Consider the following 20,270-nt stretch of genomic DNA (forward strand, 5'->3'; position numbering starts at 1 on the left):
TTAAAGACACTGCTGAGGAGTTTACGGACTGGAAAGCTTCTGGATTAAAGGTTTTTTTTTTTTTTCTTTGCCCGTCAGGGGGATTTGGGGTTTCCAGTTGGCTGCGCTGCCAACTGGTTAGTGATGATTTCTGCACTGGATCGCTGCAGACTGTGTTTTTGATATGATTTGGACGGCTGCTGTGCACGTTTGCTCGGGAACACACACCTGTGCACAAATGTTTGCAGCTCCTTTGTTCAAGAGTACTTGCAGTTTGCAGACAGTGAATGGTTTTGTTGGTTAGTTGAATTGTTTATCAGGTTTGTACATACTGGCACCTTTCAAGTGTTTGATTGTGTTTTCAAAAGACATTTACCTTGTAACGATGAGACAGTGTAAATCTCTTCTGTAAATTTGCCTCCTCGTTTTCATCGTAACTTTAGGTAAAAAAGCTCCTCTTGTTCAAATGTAAGATGGATTACTCTTGAAGTTAGTGAATGCATTTTACAATATACCCGAAGTGTTTGTTTGGAGGCCTAAATGTGCTTGTTTCAAAAGCCTAAACGGCTATAAATGCAGCTCTCGTGAAAGAAGAGCTACATGTTCAATTATGCACGGTTAGCTATCTAGTTGAGTCCCTTTCCCACTCTCCAATGTGTCATCTCGTCTTTCCCATGATGCCACTTACCGGCAACCTAATAAAAAGGAAGCACCTTTAATGAAATTGCAGACTAATCTGGGCTCCAGCATTGTTCAGACAATGGGCGATATTGTGAACACACAGTTTGAGTTGTACAGTCTGGAGAGTAGAAATGCAAATGCATTGAACCTAGCATACCTTTAAGCTCCAAATAGCTTCTCTCAAATTGATTATGTAGTGCATGCATATTTATAACGACACCGCAAAACATAACGCAGCTTTAGCTTCAATTAGGCTGCCACATACGAATTTCAAAGGCAACGTTTAAAAGCCTTGATCACTGTTCTTTTGCTCAGAGGTTTCCCAGCAGCCCTGTAGAGAAAATCCCACGAAGGTGGCAACTTTCACCCTTAATTAGTAAGGAAAAATCTGTAGTGTTTGCTCACCCCGAGGCTTTCAATGAAATCTGACTTCATTATGATATTGGTTACAATGATACTTTTGCATAAAGCAGCCTTTAAAAAAAACATCTGATTGCCAAGGCCATGTTCTAATGAGGACTGTAATAAGCTCTGATCTCATCACCGGGGTTAGCGCTGGATTATGCAGAGAAATTCAAACTATGCTTTTAAAACAGTTAGAGCAGTGACACTGTTAGGGCAGAGAGTAAACCCATCTCCTAAATTAACTTGGCGGTTATCAGACTTTTTTTTTTTTTTAATGTGAAATCACTTCAAAGGCAAAGCGAGGACATTCGCAACGAGAAAAAATGTAAAATGTGAGTGTTAGTGAGTCGGTGCTAATGTGTTTAAAAGGCTCGCTTCAAATGTCGCTCGGGCCAAATGCATGGACACAGACAGATTAAGTTTGCCTGAGGGGACAGGACGCGCATTCAGATACACACCTCGTGTGCCGTTGAAAAAGAGAGTCTGCCGGCGGGGATTCTGGATGACCACGATTGATCCGTCGTAGTTCTGCAGGCGGCAGGAGATATGGGCCGTACCTCCCTCCATGACTGTCACATTCTCTGCTTGTACCGCCTGACAGCGGGCTGAGGGGAGAGAGGACAGAGAGACGCACGTTAATACTCTGACACAGGTCGGAAGGGGAGCAGCTGGGAGGGAGCGCAGATTTTCAATTCAAACCTCCAATTGAGAGAGAATATCTGAAGAAAAAAAAAAAAGTATAAAAGTATCCCTCACTGATTTTCCATTCATTTTACGGACAAAACAACAAAGAAACGCGGGTGGAGAAGAGAAGAGATGGACAGATCGAGAGACAAGACAGCAAAAGGCTCAACAAGTGAAAGAGGGTCTTTATGACGAACATATTCTTATGAATATAATAGAGATGATTATAATTACTGGTATTCATCTCTTTACATGTGCACACACACACACACACACACACACACACACACATATATAAACAGCTTTATTGCCTCTGGCGAGTCTCACAGAATGCATCAACACACACATTTGAATACATAATGCCTTATTGAATCTGTAAGTGGCTGTTAGTCTTCTGGAATCTCAACACGCACGCACGCACGCACGCACACGCACGCACGCACGCACACTTTTACCATTACTTGTGGGGCTCCCTCTTCTACATATAAACAACACATCCCAACCCTCAGCACTACACAGCACAGTGGATCAGTTCATTATACCTTCAGGTTTTGGACGCCACAAAGACAGTAAAACTCACTGTAGCCTGCATCAATGAATATAAACATGATCAAAATGATCACGTATAGAAAAACACTCGAGCTGATCACTCAGCTGGCAGCCCTCAGGCCACCTGCGTGTGTATTAGTTGTTTGAATCGCAACGTTATTGGATGAGTCTGTGATTGGCAGAGCGGTGAGGCTGCAGTGGCAGCTTTGAAAACACTTCACACATTCTTAATGCTATTTCTCGTCCAGGTGCGTGCTAAACCAGCTGATTATAGTCCATTATCCAAATGCAATGGTTCTTAATACAGGTGTTGAGAAAAGGGTGTTTACACAGCAGCTTCGGCTCTCGCTGATGAATATACAGAAACACATGCCCGACTCTATAAATATGTATATCTACATACTTCACAAAAGTGAGGGCAGATGCAGAAACACGTGCACGCGCGCACGCAGAGTTGACATTCAGTGAAACTTTATTTTTTCTTTCCTCCACATAATTTTCAAAACAAACTTATCCAAAACCCAATATTTTTAGACATGGGAAGGGCAGAGGAGAAACAGCAGGGGGGCTCTTTGATGTTGCTGACAGCTCAAGAGTCAGTAATGAGGAGGCTGATTATGTTCTGATTGTTGCCCCCCCCCCCGTTTGTGGGTCAGGCTGTTGACATGGCTCGGCTGAGTCACACCTCCCGCTGAGCACAATGGACACGGGGCGCTGTCGTTTGAATTCCAATGATTTGCGGGGCAATTAGTCATATGGCTCCAGCCAGGACTCCAATGTGATTGCCTTGAAGAGAGGACCAGCTTGCTGGGCTCCTATAACTAGTATTTACCAATTTGCATCCCCATTTGCATTCGCTCTCTCTCTCTCTCTCTCTCTCTCTCTCTCTCTCTCTCGCTGGAAAATGTTGGCAGAAGTGAGGATTTAGAGAAGGAACGCCATCAATATTGAAGTCCAATGATGAAGCGAGCAATGAGAGGAGCAGATAGAGATGGCAGGACTGTATATATTCACTGCTGAGTCTAGTTGTGTTTTTCAGCCTTGTAAAACACCTTCAGACGGCAGGAAATGTAGTGAGACAAACAGATGGCGGCTGCCATAGCGGGAGTTGCTGACTTGACGGCTTTGTGCCCAGATAAAGGTCTATATTAGCACGACGGAGCGTGTCTTAAGGTTAAGTGTGAATGCATGCGCGGTGGGCGGGAGCGCTGCACCGGGTGTACATGTGCAGGCGTTGGCATTTTGCAATTAAGCTTCTTTGACATCATATGATCCCCCCCCAACTTCATCCAAATTTAATTCTCCTCTTGATTTTAATCTCGTTTAATGAAATACTCAAAGCCCACATTTTCATTACATCAGGGGGGGAAACACAAAGACACGGTGGATATTGAACCAAAGACCGAGAGAAACCATGAGGGAATAAAGACAAAGGAGACTCTAATACTCTGTGGAACTGGAAAAAAAAAATCTTGACAATTACCACTAATTGTAGTCATTATTACTCCCATTCCCTGCATCAATATTGTGATTCATATCGGGGGCCATCAGGGCCTGCCACCGCCATCCCAATTATTTTTCTAATGGCTGTTATTACTCATCACTATAGCAACTGGGCGAGACCACCATTGTTTAAAATAGAGGTAAGTGAAATAGTGCTGTTGTGCATCCTGACAAAATTGGCGCTGTGCTTGTGTGGATTAAGTGACACATCAGACCAAACAGAAAAAAAAAAAAAAAAAAAAAAGTGGCCTTCAAGCAGGAGACCAACTCAAGACAAAGAAGGCGGTCAAAAGTTTGCGTCTGGGAGCAGGCCAGGAGAACTAATTAGCTGTCCGTTTGTTCCCCCCACTTCTCCTGACAGCTGTCACCTCTTCAAAAGGAAATTAGTTACAGTGGCAAGGCAGCAAAGCGCGAAGAAAAGCAACAAAGAAAAATCTCATTTTTTAAAAACATTAGTAATTGCAATTGGGGGGAAAAAAAGATGAGTGACATTCGCCGTTGCCTGCTGAGACGCACCTAAAAGGAAGTGCTGGCTGCTGGTGGATGATCGCTTTGGTTGAGAAGAACAGAGGAAAGGCGAGCCAGTGGGAGACTGAGGACTTTAACCAGGAAATGATTGCGGGGAGTTAGGAAGTGATGCTTGGGTATAATAATGCAGCTGGTGGGGGCCGGACGAAATGTAGGAGAGATGACGCATATTCTTCCACTCCCGCTCGTAACGCAGCTGGGTACAGCACTTTAGTTTGACTGTGGGTTTTATAGGCTGCCATTCACATCAAGGCCATGAGCCTGCGCCTCTGATCACCAGCACAGTGCAATCCATAGAGGCAATGAGAAGCAAGGGGGAGGGAATCAACCTCTGTGACAGAGGTATTAATCTCACCCCCATTAAAATCTGTGCCTATAATAAAATACTCCACAAGCGTCGGTTCATATTAAGAGAGAATGCTGAGAGCAATCGATATCGTGGTAGTGCACTGACGGCTATGATCAACGGACAAATAAAACTGGAGGGGGCGCAAAAACAATCACTTCTCTCTCCAACCAAGCGGGGGCAGTATTTCATAGCAGTGAATTGGCGCTCCTCATCATTTGAGATGTCTCACCATCCTCGGGAAAAAAACAGAGGGCTTTATTTACAACACCAATAGACATCTGAGAAGGGCCATCATTTCGAAATACATAAACAAATAAATAAAGAAACAGGCCCCTCAAACTCATAAGGCTGTTCGGGGGCCCGTTGTAATGGTCCCACAATGGGGTTGAGTTATAATCCACGGGAGGCGGGGGGGATAGAAGGACAGAGGGAGGGAGAGGAAGGAGGTGTGGAGAGTTAAAAGAGGGGGATTTGGGAGGCAGCCAGGTGGACTGCTGGCTCACCCTTGGTCACGGTAAATTCTAGAAACTGCCTCAGTGGTGCAGGGTTAGCGGACTGAATTACCGCCTCGCTGCGATTTTCTCTCTTGGTCTGACTCTCCGTTTATTCCCCCCCACCTCTCTCCGTGTCTCAGAGCGTGGGGAGGAGGTGAAGACGGAATGAAACGACAGGCCGCATAAGAGATGAAGTGTGTCTGTGTGGCCCGGACAGGCCCTCAATGTATCCTTGAAGCAGTGCAGTCGCTGTCTCCCTATTCATTATCTGTCATTATCTGTCAATTGGAAGCGAGCCAAACGCCGGTGTTGTCTTTGCATGCCGGCCACGGATTTACAAGGGAATCGATGCAGGAGACCACAATGCATAACCCCTCATGTTGTTACTGCTTTAATTAAAACAATAACAGCAGCTCATGGTTTCTGCTCATGAGAGGTCGCTCGCCGGCAACTTCTCCATCTCTTCCCATCTGGATGTACATTTTTTTCTGCCATCCCATGAGTCGGCGAGGCGAGCCGCTTTCCACAGTATGTATGCAAATTGAGTTTGCAGTGTTTGTGTGTGTGTGTGTGTGTGTGTGTGTGTATACACTTGCTCTAGGTTAATCACAGAGTTTTGCGGAGTACTGACTCTATGAAATAGCTGACTTTGAGGTTCTTCTCCCACAAACCTCCCTCTGCAGACCAACAACTTTCTCCCCCGTTTCTTTTGCCCTCTTTCTCTTCCTGGGCTAAAATTATCACTCCATCTCTCCCTGAGAGGCACAACTCTGCCAATCAAACCCAGAGCCAAGAAAGAAAGAAAAAAAATAATAAAAAGATTCTCTCTATAAATAATACATAATCCTTTACAAATCTCGCTGTCGTCTCTCTCATTACCTTCGTTCTGTCACTTTCTCCTGTCCTCCTTTCCTCGCTCTCCCGTCGCTCAGCCTTTCTACTAATTTTTAGAGCCTACTCCCTCTCTCTCATTTTCATTTAGTCCCCAACTCATAATTTCCCTTCCTGCTGCCTTCATGTTTAATCTCATTCTTGCATCTCCCTCTTTCTCTTTTTATTTAAACCCACAGTCCCTCCATCCGTCTCCATCCCCACCTCCTGCCTGATCTAATCCTCGATTCCTCCTCCCTTCATCCTCCCCTCTCCTTTCTTCTCGTCTCTTTCCTCTCGCTCATCTCCCTTATCTTTTATTGCATCGTTCATCATGCGTCTTCCTCATTAGTGTTGTCCTAAAGGTCCCCTTTCCTCTCCTCCTTTTTCTCAGTCCTCAGGAGGACTGTTTCAACTTTCTTCCGTCTCCTCACTTAGTTTCTGTCTTCTTTCCCAGGTCCCTCCTTCTTCTTCATTCGTTGCATAGTTTTTTTCCCCCCACTTTTGCAATTTCCTCCAGAAATGCAATATGCTCTTATTCCACTCGCAATTTCTCTCATTCGTCCTCTTTTTGAGACTCAGTGGGAATCTCTCCCTGCCTCTCTGCCGTTCTATCTCCACACTCTCCTTTGCTAAATGTGATTTGTTCTGCAGCTCAAGTCTGCAGCATAATCATGCTGTTTTTTCTTTTTTTTTTTAGTGTTGGGAGAGCAGAAAAGGGAGCAAAGGAAAAGTGAAAGCAGTCAGTGGGACAAGAGGACAAAACAAATGGGTGAAGCAGAATTTCCTAGTTTTCCACTCACCCTTTCATCTTTTTCCATGCTTGCGCTTCTTTTAATTGCCTGCCATGGAACTCATCCACCACTTTCTATCCCCCTTTCTCTGTCTGTCTCCTCTAATCTCTTCCTCTCACTTGTAGGAACTTTACCCATTTTCTCATCCCGGCTCTTCTCCCGTCACTGTACTGCACTGTTAATCAGCAAAATCAGCATACGAGCATCTCTTTTCACTCTTGACCTCTCATTAAAAACACTCTCTTTCATTTATTTACATATTCACAATGCGGTTTTGAAAATGTGATTCACTTGCTAGTCACACACCCTCAGTCCTCTGCATAAAAGTCTGTTGTCTCCTTCCTGTCATCATTTATTCCCTTCTTTTTTTTCTCCACACCTCCGTCCCACCTTTTCCTGCATCTCGCTTTGACCTTCCCATCTTCCCGTGTCTCCAGCCCTCGGCGTGTTTCAATCACCTCGTCCCTCTCCTCTTCCCTCTCCCGCCGCACTGCATCTGCCTCGGCGCTCTCCTCTCCTCTTGTCCACCCATCCCATTACTATTTCTGCTCTCCTACTCACCTCTTCTTACCCTTCACAAACTACCATCTCCCTCTGTTTTTTTTTTTCTTCCCCCCTTTTCTCATTTCTCCTCTCAAGCCTGGCATTTTCTGACAGCCTAAGCTGGCGAGCTCTGTCTGCTGTGCAGCGTTTTTATGGCCCGAGTCAGTCACAACCCCAACAACCCTGCAACAATGGCCACGCCGCACAGACCCCTACCGGAGGCTTAAAGGAAATTTACAGGGCTATTACACAATGACAACCACACTGAAGATTCACCACAGCCAACAGCACTGGTCCCAACACCCCCTTCACAATCCACAACATGGCTGTCTTCCCTTTAGTGCGATCAAGAGTTGTGCACACGATGTGGGGAAGGCTGACAGATGTGCAAGAAGGAGAGAAATTGCGCAGATGTGTGTGTTTATGGGATGTGTGTACAACCGAGTACTTGTTCATACACTTTCGAGAGCCAGCACGAAGCCGTCCTACTGGCATGAATTACATAATCAACCTCACTGCCAAGCCAGAAACTTGTTCGCTGAATCAGCTGCTCTCCTATCGTCACCCAAAATGTCCTTCTGTTGATGTAATATGCAAAAAAACAACAACAATTTAAAAAAAAAAAAAGAAATGCAGAAAGAAACAAAGATTAAAGCGTGGGGTGAAGGCAATGTGTGCAGTGTTATGTTGCTTTCACATGAACATCAGAAAAAGCACAGCATCCTGTAATAAACGCATATAAATATAGAAAGGAGGTATTAATAGCAACTCAGATCTTACACCACTTCATGTACTGCTTCTTATCACCGTGTTCAAACAGTTCTCTGACTCCTGGTTTCAAATCTCAACCTTATGAGGCTCCTTCTGAGGCCTTGTCTCTTGTTTAATCTTTGTACCATCTCCTGCGTCTCTGCCTGTCTTCCAGAGACACACACTGGCTGCACTGTTCTCAGCTGCTGTTTAGCTATTTTTCTTCTTCTGACTGTGCAGCTCCCTCCTTCCATCCTTCACATACAGTGCAAGTTTCTATCTGTCCGACTCCGTCATTCCTCGTGTCAGTGTGTCTCCCTGAACATAATTTGCTCTCGCACTTCACTCTTTTCCTCTATTTTCTTTCCACTTAACAATCCCTCCATTTGGTTCCCTATATCTCTTCCACTCTGGGGTCCGACTTTCTTTCAGTAGGTTCGCTGAGAAAAAAAAGCTTCAGTCGCTCTCATGTCTCTTTTCCCCTCTCTGTTTCCCTTTCACTCCGTCTTCCTTTAAATCCTTTGGTCCACTCGTCTGGTCTCTCCTTCCCTCTTTCTCTCTCCTTCTGGGCATTTGCTCCTCTCTCCGCATTCTCTCGGTTCCTAATCTTAATTACCAATTCTCGCTTAATTACTAGCATTTTGAACAATTCATCTGAAGCTCTCGTTTCACGATTCCATCATGAGCTGTTCCCCTTTGGTCATTTGGTGGGCACTGCAGTGGGTTTTATTCTGCATCGCTTTACACCAATTACCATCACTTCCACGATTGTGTTCCTTTTTTTTTTTATACATAAAACAACATTTACAGATATATCTTTAGGGAATTTTAATTAAACGAGCAGAACTTCTGCCTCCGCTAAATTTCCACATTCTGGCTACACTGAATATTATGTGGGTACTTCCTTGACTTATTTGGTGTGTAATGATACCCGAACTTCCCCTTTGACTCACTGCTACACGTTTCATTTAACCTGCACGCCTGCGCATGAGCGCATGAGGAAGAGCGAGTGTGCATGACTTACGACTGATGCAGAGAAGGACCAGGACCAGGCTGCGCAGGGCCACAGAGATGGGGGCAGGGAGGAGGCGGTAAAGGACGGAGCCGCGGACAGGCCTCATTGTGTATTGAGAAGTCGTGTGTGTGTGCGTGTGTGTGTGTGTGTATACGTGTGAATGTGTATGTGTGTGTGGGGCTGTGCACGTTTGATCAATGGGTCCTCTGTGACCCTGGCTGCACTGCTACAGACAAACTAACTCAACACACACGCATATATATACGCATGCACTGCGATTTATTCTCTGACTGCTCGGCTATACTTTAGAGAAGGCAGAAAAAAGTTGCAGTTTGAACCACCACTGAACCACATGCGAGGAAAAAAAAAAGAAAAAACAATCCTTCGTGCCGCAAAGTCAGATAAGCAAGGGCCTTGTACAGATATTTGACCGGAGCTCATGGGGACAATACAGCCAGAAACGTACACAGACTATCACACTGAACATGAAGAAGGCCTTGGAACAACCGAGTTTCTCTGTTCGCTGCGACTAGATAGAACTTACAGAATGCATTTTCAAAAATCCATACAACATGGAAGCTTTGTAGCTTCAAAATCCCTTACAGAGGCCGTGATCCATCCAACAACAAAGCAAAAAAAAAAAAAAAAAAACTATGCTGTAGCTATTTTTTAACCACAATCTTCTGCACTTCCCAAGACCGAAGGCCAAGATTCCCAGATCAATGAACTGGAAAAACCAATACAAAAGTCTCCAAAGCAGATCTGCAATAATGTGATCCGCACTGGCAAAAGTGTTCAGATGCAGCAGCTATGCAATTAACTGAATGTGAAACAACTTAATTAGTTCCTCGCCAAGTGCAGACTGCAGAGGCAAAGTCAGGACTTAGCAGGTTCTGAGAAAAGGGATCCCTAACAATCAGCACCGCAGATAACCACAACAACAAATACGCTGTGTGTCTTCTGTAGGTCAAACCACACTGCTCCAAGGAAGAGAAAACATCAATAATGCTACATTTGAGCCTGATACTGCCTAAGAAACTCTCCCAGAGCAAGTCGAGTTTATCTGTACTGGTGTTGAGTGAATGCTACCTTTTGATATGAAGCTACCTACATTGCTGTGCCCTCAAGGACAGAGAAATCTAGGGCAACAATGTTCATTCTCAAACAGATCATATTTTAATGAGTCAAACTAGGTTTTCTGCACTTCTCATCCAACAAATCAGCAGGCAGGAGTCAACGTTCCTTTGTTCCAGAACCAAAACGGCCGGGCCTCCGGAGACTGCGAGACGCTATCTCACTGCAATTCAACTGGAGATAGCTAAGGTTAAATAAAACCCATTGAACCCAAGTGCCGTTCTATAAAGACAAAGAACGAAAGTGCCTGCCCCGCGCAAAATAACCAACTGGCAAAAGGTTGAGCAAACTGTAGACAGACGCTTTACTTTCACATATTACATATTTTGGTTTGTAATTTGCCCAGTCCTTCACAGTACCCAGTCGAGATATCAATACTCTAGCGAGGACACACTGTGGCGTAAAAAGACAGTGATTTTACATGGTAATTTCACAGCCCTCTGAATAATCACAGGTTATCAGACGATATAATCGCGCTGCATCGACCTGCCTTAAGTCTTCCTTTCTAACATGCTCCACTGAGTGCACTCCAGATGCACGCTCACACACATCACTGATGCCAAAGCTCGCTCTGTTCAGCGTCCAAACAGGATTTTTTTTTTTTTTTTCAACCTGATGTGTTGTTGGTGTGTTGCTGTGTGCAGCTCTGCTGTATTCCTGTGTGTGTGGAGGTGAGAGCCTAATAAGTGTGTGTTTGTAGTGCAGAAACAAAGCGTGACGAGCTGCGCCACACACCTCAGTGGGCACTATCTGATGAAATAAAGTGCGGGTGTCATCCTCAGATTACTGCGGACTGCCCACACTCTCTCTTTCTCTGTGATACTGCGAACACAATGAGCTCTAACGGCGACGGCCCTGACACTTCTGGCAAAGCCGAAAGCGGATCATCGCCAATCTTCCCTACGGTGCTGACTTCATCGGTCAACTGGCTGATGCTGAGAAAATTACTCAGTGTTGGTGTGCAGCAGCAGCTCAGGTCCGGCAGGTCTGTGGCCTGGCAGCAGAAGGAAAAGTCTATTCACTTCTTCAAATTGATCTCCTCAAATTGTTTCCTTTATCCATTTCAGCCCCCGCTCTCTGTCCTCCTCCTTCCGTCAGGAATCCAAGGCAGCCACTTAGTTCCCAAAAGTTTCAAGTCCTCGTTCTGCGTCTCTTTCTTCCCAAAAGATCTACGAAAACTCTGATAATCCCAAAGTGCGATCGCTGTCGATCGCGTCCATCTGCCCGCTGGTTTTCTGTTTTCCCCTTGTTTATATAACCCTGGCCTCCCTCCTCTTGCTCGGGATGTGTGTGTGTCAGAGTGGGATCAGTGTCTGCATATTTTGCATACTATTTTGTGAAGGTTAGAGATGTGTGTGTGTGCGTCAGTGTGTGTGGATGCGAGCACTGACAATGGTTGTCTTTCAGGTCAACAAACAGTGGCAGTGTGTGCGTTTGTGTGAATGTGCTTGACTGTCCAGTGTTGACTGAAGCAGAGTGTACATTTGGCCGACTGTTTGGACCTTTCACTATCCGCCACCCATTAATTTATCCATACAGACACACATAGACGCATCATAGTGCCTCTTTATGTTAAATGGACGGTTTTATGGCGGCGGGCAGGCGCACGGCCGCCTGCTGACAAGAGCGATGTGTATGTTTGTGCGCTTGGCGAGCCAAAGTGGACGCAGAGAAGGCAGTAACGAACATGATGGCGGCTGTGTTATGAGTCACACTGATGTGAACCCGACCCATTAGCAGGTACCTGCTCAATATATTCGCGCTGATGAAACAGGAATCGTTGCTAACAGCAGCAACTAACCTGTCGGTGTATTTTGCATCAACGCATCTCGTGTAATGCAATTCTTTTTCGCTGAAGCTCATTTCCACATGTACCATCATTGCTGCTACAGGCAATAAAAGTGGCAGTACGAAGCCAACGCTGGAAGCTAACAACACTCAGCTCTGCGTCTACGACTTTCATTGTCCTGTAAAATGAGAAAGGCAACACAAGTCCGCTTTTATAATGGCACCTCCACTGGTTCTTAATCAACTGATCATAAACTGTCACTTCTAATCTGCCACAAGCCGCATTTACAAACATCTTTACGCATTTAATTTGAAACACGCTGTTCCCCATCATCAAATCAAATAAAGTCAAATTTATTTATTAAGTGCTTTTAACAAAATAGGGTCATCGCAAAGCACTTTATGGAGCAAAATAGGACATAATTACAGACAAAAAAGAAAAAGGAACACATCGCAAATCATTGCACAACTGGCGAGCCTGTGTGTATCTGTGCGCCTGTGAAGTCCCTGTGTGGGCAACCCCCTGATGGGTGTATTTGTTTTTGTCGCAGTGTGTGTGGAAGGAAAGGAAGTAATGGCAAATTGTGTCCCCTATCCCCCCCTTTCCCTTTTTTTTTTTTTTTTCCCTGTCTCTCTCCCTCTCTCTCTCATCCAAATCAAATTTTTAATGGGCTTCATTGGTGCCACCGTGGAATAAGTGTTGCCAAAGCACTTAAGGGGCTTAAGTCAGCAGCGTGCTGAAAATATTAAGCACTCAAACAGCCTTACAAGGATCCCTGCCTGCTTAAGTATGCCGAGGAGGTCGTGCCAGCATTTAATACCAATGGTATTAAAGTACTCCGACATGGGAGAAGAACAGAAATATAGATATAGTGTGTACCGCGGCTGGGAATAGATAGAGAGATGAAGGCTGGCTGGAGAAAAACGTGAAGGCATGAGGCGCACAAGGCGAGAAGAGGCAAGAGAGAGTCAAAAGTATGGAGGGACACAAAGAAGGGAAAAAAGATTAGCAGTCAGGTGAAGAAAAGAATTAAACTAATGACAGAGAGGAGAGCAGGAGCCGGGATAGAAGAGATGAGATAGTTGGTGAAGGACAGGAGGAGAAGGGAGAAAAACAAGCAAAGGAAACAAGCGAGAGAGGCTGAGAGGACGGATGCACTGAAGTTGGCCAAGGTGTGGGAGGTAAGGGGTTGATGGGATAGCTGTGAACCAGCAGCAGAGGGCTAATGCAGAGATTCTATCAGGAGGCTTATCCAAGATTAAATTTCTCTTTGTCCTTAAGGCGCTTCTTGGGTAAGCGGAAGTGTCGAATTTATTTCTTATGTCTCCCTTGAGGTTGTTGCGGGTGAGTGGGTTGGTGGGTTGGGACCACGTGTGCGTGTGCGTGTGCGTGTGTGTGTGTGTGTGTGTGTGTGTGTGTGTGGTGAGGCGGGCTGTGCGGACATGTATACGTGTTTGTGTAGGCGTGAATCTTCAGGGTTTATTAGCTGGCAAAGTGTAAGGGAGGGCATGTGTTCCTGAAAAGTAAAGATAAATCAAATGGACATCACCCCAAGGGTGTTTCAGAATATGTGAGCATCCAGTTATTAGAATGGCTACCATATGTAGACATTTGAAGAAATTCACTTCTATGAATGCAGATTGTATACTGGAGGCAATTTAAACATTATTTTATGTTTTCTGTATTTATTTAAATTTTTTCTTTCTGAAGCTGCAAAGCTGAAATAATGCGTCTTCTTTATGGTTCTGATTTGAGCATCTTAGATTTTTGTCAGTGGAGCCAAAATTTGTAAATGCAGGTAAAAATCCTACAATACCAATAGATTTCACAAAGAGAACCAATTTCTTTCTCAAAAAAACTTTTTTTGTCTGGTAAAAACAGGCATTTTGACCCGGATCTCAGATCATTCAGATCAGGGTTGACATGCTCAGCCTCCTCTGGTCCCCCTGCTCTCCTCCTCCTCTCATCTCCGATTTCGTGTTTGTCTGGCTGACTTGGTGTTAATAGCTAGCCTAGAGTCACGCACTCGCTAATCCAAGTGGGTTTGCTCTGAACTCTCTAATTACAAAAAGTCACAGCTTCTCGATCTATGGACTATCAGCGACTGTGTTTTCTGGAGGCACGGCTCACACTGCTTCCTGCTCACCTCACGCTCGCGGGCAAAGGGATCAATGCCGCCCGATCATTTGGGGAGCTTTCGAGTGACACCTGCAGTCTTTTCTCACAAATTAGGAACAAAAAGTTTAGATTTTCTTCATTTTCAGCTTCTTGGAAGGAGAGGTCGGCAAATAGAGCAGAGTGAATATCCCTCACAGTGTCAGAGGTCGCAAGGTGTGGTGCTTGTTTTGTTCTAAACAACAGTTCCCCTTGCTTTGGGTGTATAAACTCTTAGATTAAATCTATGCTTTGGCAGACAGGAGGCTTGGCACTGTCTTCTTGCTGGTTTTAAAGGGTGCAAGAAAAGTCATAATGGTGCTGTAGTAGATCTCACAGACTCACATTATTAGTCTCTTTCAACAATGGATTTATTATGCAACGACTGTGCATTAAAGGAGTAATTTTAGCCTATTTTTTTCTCCCAGTGTGTCAAAGAACTGAGCGTGCATTTTAGAGAAGCACATTCTTCTGTGACGCTGTTGATGATGAACGCTGGTGCAGCTGAAGAAACCGACTGAAGCTCACTGCTCCAGGAGAAATGCCCTCCTTTTGTTTAATTTATCATTCTTTATCCACGTAATCAAATAAAGCAGTTATTTAAAAAAAAAAAAAAAAAAAAAAGCTTATACAATACATAAAACCTTTCTGACATGCATATGCATTTATCTGGGAAATTGTTTCCTCCACGGAGCCATTTATAAATGTGACCTAGATTTTCAATTTATCTCCGCAACAAATTTCCAGCAATCTCCCTTTTTTTTTTTTAGCACCAACATGAACAAAAGCTAAAAGCAGACATCCAGGACAGCCTAAAACAAGATTCTTTTTTCTGACTGCCCTGGATTGACAAATGTATGGAATTTAGAGAAATCTAAAATCCAAACACAAGATGGAATATTCCTAAATACAGCACAGAATGCCACCTCTGCAGAGAGAAGCTCTAACTCCCTCGTAAATACCTGCCTCCCAAGGATGCATATATTTATTGTTTTTCAGATAATGCTCCGTAAATACATTGTCTTAATACAGTAAGTCATGCAAATAGAATTTAGTATCTGCATAAAGTTAATTGTCTTTTTTCCCCCCAAAACTAAAGCTCCTGCATTGCAGCTAAACGGTAATTACAACGCATGTAGTATTCACCAGATGCTGGAGTTCAAGATTTTTAAGGTCCTTTTAATGAGCGATGGGAGAAGAGCTTGTGAAACTGGCTTCAGGGATTCAGAAATGAAGCTGAACCGTAAAGCAAAGCTCTCCATTTTGCAGTGGGTCCACAAACCCACGCTCGCTTATGGTCATGATCACAGTGGAGCCACCGCTCCTCCAGGATGCCCCCCGATTGCCTCCCATTAGAGGTTTGTCAGACTCGCCCCACTGGGAGGAGACCCTGAGGTCAGCCCTGCGGAAGAGGAAATATATCTGGCAGGTGGTCGGGGAGCAGCTTGGGCCGGACGAAGCTGCAGAGGACAGGTGTGTCTGGGACTCTTTGCTCTTCAAGCAGAAACTGCGAACTCATGTCGATCAGGCGGGAGGACAAATATCTTCATCGACGACCGCCCATTCGTTCAGTTCCATCAAGCCACAGTCAGGTTTTCATCATAATATATCTGATGTCAAAATTACTCACAGTTTTTATTTGACAAGATGGCGTTAAAAGAATAATCTGGACATCAACATGCTGAAGATCAAGAAAATTATGCCAGACTTCAAAAGATCAAAGTTGCCTTCTGCATGCACAATGAGGACTCGGCTGGGAGAGGGCGGAGAGCGAGAACTCCTCGACGTCCGCGTCTCGGCTGACCTCAGCCGGACTCTAAACATGCCCCTTCGGCTGGAGAAGTCAGGCAGAGGCGGCACTTCCTCCAGCTGCTGAAGCGAGCTGGCTAACCTCATCCCAGGTGATTATATTCTATTCTTGAACTATGTCTGCACTGCGAGGTTCCCCAGCTGTACACCGGAGGACGGGAGGGAAGTGCATCAGGTGTTGGAGGAGGGAGAGCGCGTCATGAACAGACAGACACCAAGTCTCTAAATGGGCCACCTACAAAAGAAGGCCAGCGGTATCGTAAAGACCCCACTAGTCCTGGACATCACCTCTTCTCCCCTCTTGCCTCCTGGAAAGAAACTAAGTCATATAAAAACAGCTTTCACTCGCAAGCCCAGCAGCCAAATTCTCCCCCCTTGAATTTGCAAAAGGTTAGCGCAGCAATTGCACAAGTTATGTGTGAAAAAAAGGCCCCAGCAAACCCACATGTAACACTTAAATTCAGGAGAGCTGCGGGTGGCTGCAGGTTCTTTTCAGGACACAAAGCGGTGGAGATTATAAGCAAACAGAGGGCTATGCTTCATAACACATGGCACTTTAATGCGCATTGTGCTCCTCCCATGAATAAAAAGATACAGCTTAAGTTCGAGAGGCATAACGAGGATACTCCATGCAAGACCATCCCCGCGACCCGCACTCCCGACTGGGACGCAACAAAACGGCGGGCTCAGCCGCCCTTCATTCAGTAAGATAAATGCAAACAGCGATACCTGCCAAGCTGAAAATGTGCTGTCTGAGTTTCCTAACGAGTGTTTCTGTGTGCGCAGCGAGCCACATGCCACCCAGCTACCTGCTGGGAGTAACACTCATTATCCGTGTGGCATCATACCTCCCAGTGACAGGCTACGACTCCCGGCTCACAGTTTTCTCCGCCGCGGTGCATGTGTCAGTCTCCCCTCCGCGCGTTCCTGGCGCATGTGCTAACATTTGAGCAGGCGCGCGCGTGTGTGGAATTCACCTTTGTTCCCCGGCGTGTCTGCGTCTGACAGATAGTTGTCATCGCGACTGTATGCACCGGCTCGCTACTCTGCTCTTTACTTTCCAGGTGTACGCGTGTGACGTGCGCGTTGATGTTCTTATCGGCCTGTCAAGGCTGCAAATGATGTTTCTTTTTTGCGCGCCGAGACATTTTCAGTGGCGCCGTGTAAACGGCAGCAGGGTCTGCGGCAGGTTAGCGTTGTGTGTGTGTTTATGTGTGTATGTGTGTGTGTGTGTGTGCGCAGCATCATGTGGGTGATTAGACGTGAGCGGCGCCGGGCCACCTCGCTGAAGGGTGCCAACCGCCTTGCCCCTGTTCCGCCAATTCACAAACGCCTAACAAAGGGATAATTTCTCCCTCGCAAGATATAATCTTTCCTTTCACCCGACGCCTGAATGGAAGCCTTTTATGATTCCCTCTCACATCTTTCTTCCCCTCCCTTCATCTCTCCTCTGTCTGTTGCTTTCCTGACCCCTCCCTGCTCGCCTTTCTCCTTGTTTGCCCTCCCAGCCTCTGTTGCATCTTTTTTTTCCCTCTCACTCCTCTTCTTGCTTTACTCTTCTCTCACTCTGACCTTACAGAGGGTCTCTGCACTGAAGTCACTCTTGTTACTCTTTCTTCCTCATTCTTTCTCCCCCTCTCTCTCTCTCTCTCTCTCTCTCTCTCTCTGGAGGAAAATCACACACTCATCAGTTTGCCGGCTCTGTTCCTGACGAGCAGGCTCGCAAGGAGAATATTAACGAAGCTCCTCATCCAATTAACACCTAAAGCACATAACAACCTTTTATGCCAGCAGACACACTCGCGTGCGCGCGGGCACACACCGACACGCAGGCACACTCTCGCGCGTCGACACTTGTGGAGAAACGCACACACGCGCACGCACATAAAATCCAGTTTAAATACAACTACTACTTGCAAAGACATTCACATCAGCAGGAAACACACACCTTGGCCTCAAACAAAGACGTACACATGCTCACACGTGCGCCGCCACCCTGGGCTCACTAATAGATTGCGCTGATGAGTGTGCATATAGACGGAGGGAGATGTAATGCAGACGGAAAGGTGATGAGAACAAAGTGATGAACAGCGGGGAGGGAGAGAGGAGAGAGGCAGATTTATTTATGGAGTGGGAAGAAAGGCAGAAAGAAAAAAGGGGGGAAATCGGTGATGGAAGGTTAACGTGGCTCGGTCGCTCCTGACATGGTTGGCTTTAATTTGGCCGTTTTAGTGGTGGGTGAACACACACACACACACACAGAGTGCAGAGAGAGTGGCATTAGCCGTGAACCTTTGCACACACTCACACACTTTCACTGGACATGTGGGACACTATCCTTGCATGCATAAAACATGGTGCGAGAAAGAGAGCAGGGGGGCGTGAGGGCGATACGAAGAACAAGTGCGAGCGGACAAAAAAAAGCGTATGGTAATGACCCGGATAACGAAAGACGGTCATAAGGGGTGGAGAGTCAGGAGCCGAGCGAGAGAAGGGCGAGTGTGAATGCGATAAAGCAACAACGGGGCGAGAGAGTGAGAAACTTTCCTCACGGCCGGCTGCTTTTGGATCGAACGGCGTGCAAATGAAAAATGGAGATGAAATAATTAGACAGGCTGACTAGAAGCGCTCATCTAAATATGTAAATGCACTTAATTTTACTTTGATTTGCTCCACTGCTTCCCTATCACTCTCCCACTCTCTCCTTCCCATTCTCTGCCTCTCTTGAGTTTCCATTTCACTTTCCTCGTGTTTTTCCATCCCCTTTCTCCAGCCTCTCTCGCTCTCTCTTTGTCACACGCTCCCTCTCAATCTCCATCCCTCTTTCCTCTCTGTTTTCTCACCTTGCATATTAAGCTATAGCATGTTAATACTCCGTAGATACTTGCACTCAATTACTCCCCATTTTATAGACTTGCCGCAGTGTGTATGTCACAGAGAGAGAGTGTGTGTTTAATTAGTTCATTTACGCCTGTCTGCCTCCGTGATGGGACGTACACGCATTCATATAGTTGCACACACTGCAGCAAGCGCGTGTGTGTGTCAATATTAATTGTCGAGGATATATCTTCAATTCTTTCGGGCTATTTTAATACAATGTTCACATGGAGGGACAACGCCGTGTCGAAGCACCCATCCGTCCATATTCTGGACTGCTTGATCCACCTTCTGTGAGTGAAGGGAGGTTACACCCTGAACAGTCCAACACAGACACACTCGCAGTTGCACCTACAGGTAACTTGGAGTCACCGAATTAACCTTATAATGCATGTTTTTGGATCCATGTACGCAAAACTACAAAACAAACCATCATTAGATTGCATCCCAAATCTTACCGTGATATATAAACACATAGAAATGTTTCTTCTCGTATGTGTGTGTGTGTGAGAGAGAGTGAGATGTACTGGCTCTGCTGTACCTGGGGTTGAATAAAGTGAGAACACAATATAGATGGATTAGCGTGTGTGGATGTACCTGCCTCCAGGCCTCTGTGAGGCTCTCTGTCTGCAATGATATGATGAAAAATAATTTCAGGAATTTACTTCTTCATATAAGCTGAATTCCCGGGGGGAATTTGCAAAATGATTACAACATTTATTATTCTGGACAATACTGTTTTAAAAGCACTTTCAAGTCTTCTGCTGCTTCTATAAATGACGACTATCACAACGAATCCAAACTCAATGTCTGTAACACGGGAGGTAATCTGACCTCGCTGTTGCTTCTTCTCTAAATAAGATACGTGTATTGTTTTGAACCCATTCTCAAAAGCTGGCATGGAGCTTCACATCTCTACTTTTGAAAGCCCAATTATAATGGTATCACTTCACAGATCCCACTATAATTAAATGGATTCTGCATAAATATCCCCCCAACAAAAAAATGACACGACTGCTTTCTGCACCTTGTAAACAAAACTGGCTGCAAAACAGTGTGAAATTAAAATCGGGCCTTCTCTCGTATTTTAAAAGATTTTTAATAATTGCTTTTTTTAATTGTATGTTGACTGAGCATGTTATTAAATTAGACTGCTTTTTTTTTGTTTTGTTTGTTTTGTTTTTTTTTTTTGCTGTCGCCTGCACTTGTCGAAGTTTCCATCGAAACACAGAAACCAGGAACCTTGGATCGCACAAAAGGGAAATGAAAGACGAAAATGCGCACCAGCGTTTTCGTGTGTCTGTATCTGGTGTGTGGATTATAGATTATAAGAGTCACCACGGCAAAAAGGCAGCTGTCCTTC

At 45.2% G+C, this 20,270-nt stretch overlaps 1 protein-coding gene across 5 annotated transcripts in view; it reads right to left on the reverse strand.

Annotated features, from left to right (window-relative positions):
• cadm4 (cell adhesion molecule 4) overlaps positions 1–20,270 on the reverse strand; it is a 159,148-nt gene that overhangs the window by 33,914 nt on the left and 104,964 nt on the right. The window contains exons 1-2 of one of the 5 annotated variants that reach the window (XM_030102130.1): positions 11,301–11,432; positions 1,524–1,670 (exon numbers count right to left, since the gene is read on the reverse strand). In XM_030102130.1, the coding sequence (XP_029957990.1) occupies positions 1,524–1,632 (109 nt within the window). In that variant the 5' untranslated portion in view covers positions 1,633–1,670; positions 11,301–11,432. Of the gene's footprint in view, positions 1–1,523; positions 1,671–9,153; positions 9,438–11,300; positions 11,433–20,270 lie in introns of those variants that run through there. The other 4 variants (XM_030102128.1, XM_030102126.1, XM_030102129.1 and 1 more) reach the window with 4 other exon arrangements.

Source organism: Salarias fasciatus, chromosome 11 (assembly GCF_902148845.1).
Source record: "Salarias fasciatus chromosome 11, fSalaFa1.1, whole genome shotgun sequence".
Classification (NCBI taxonomy): Eukaryota; Metazoa; Chordata; class Actinopteri; order Blenniiformes; family Blenniidae; genus Salarias; species Salarias fasciatus.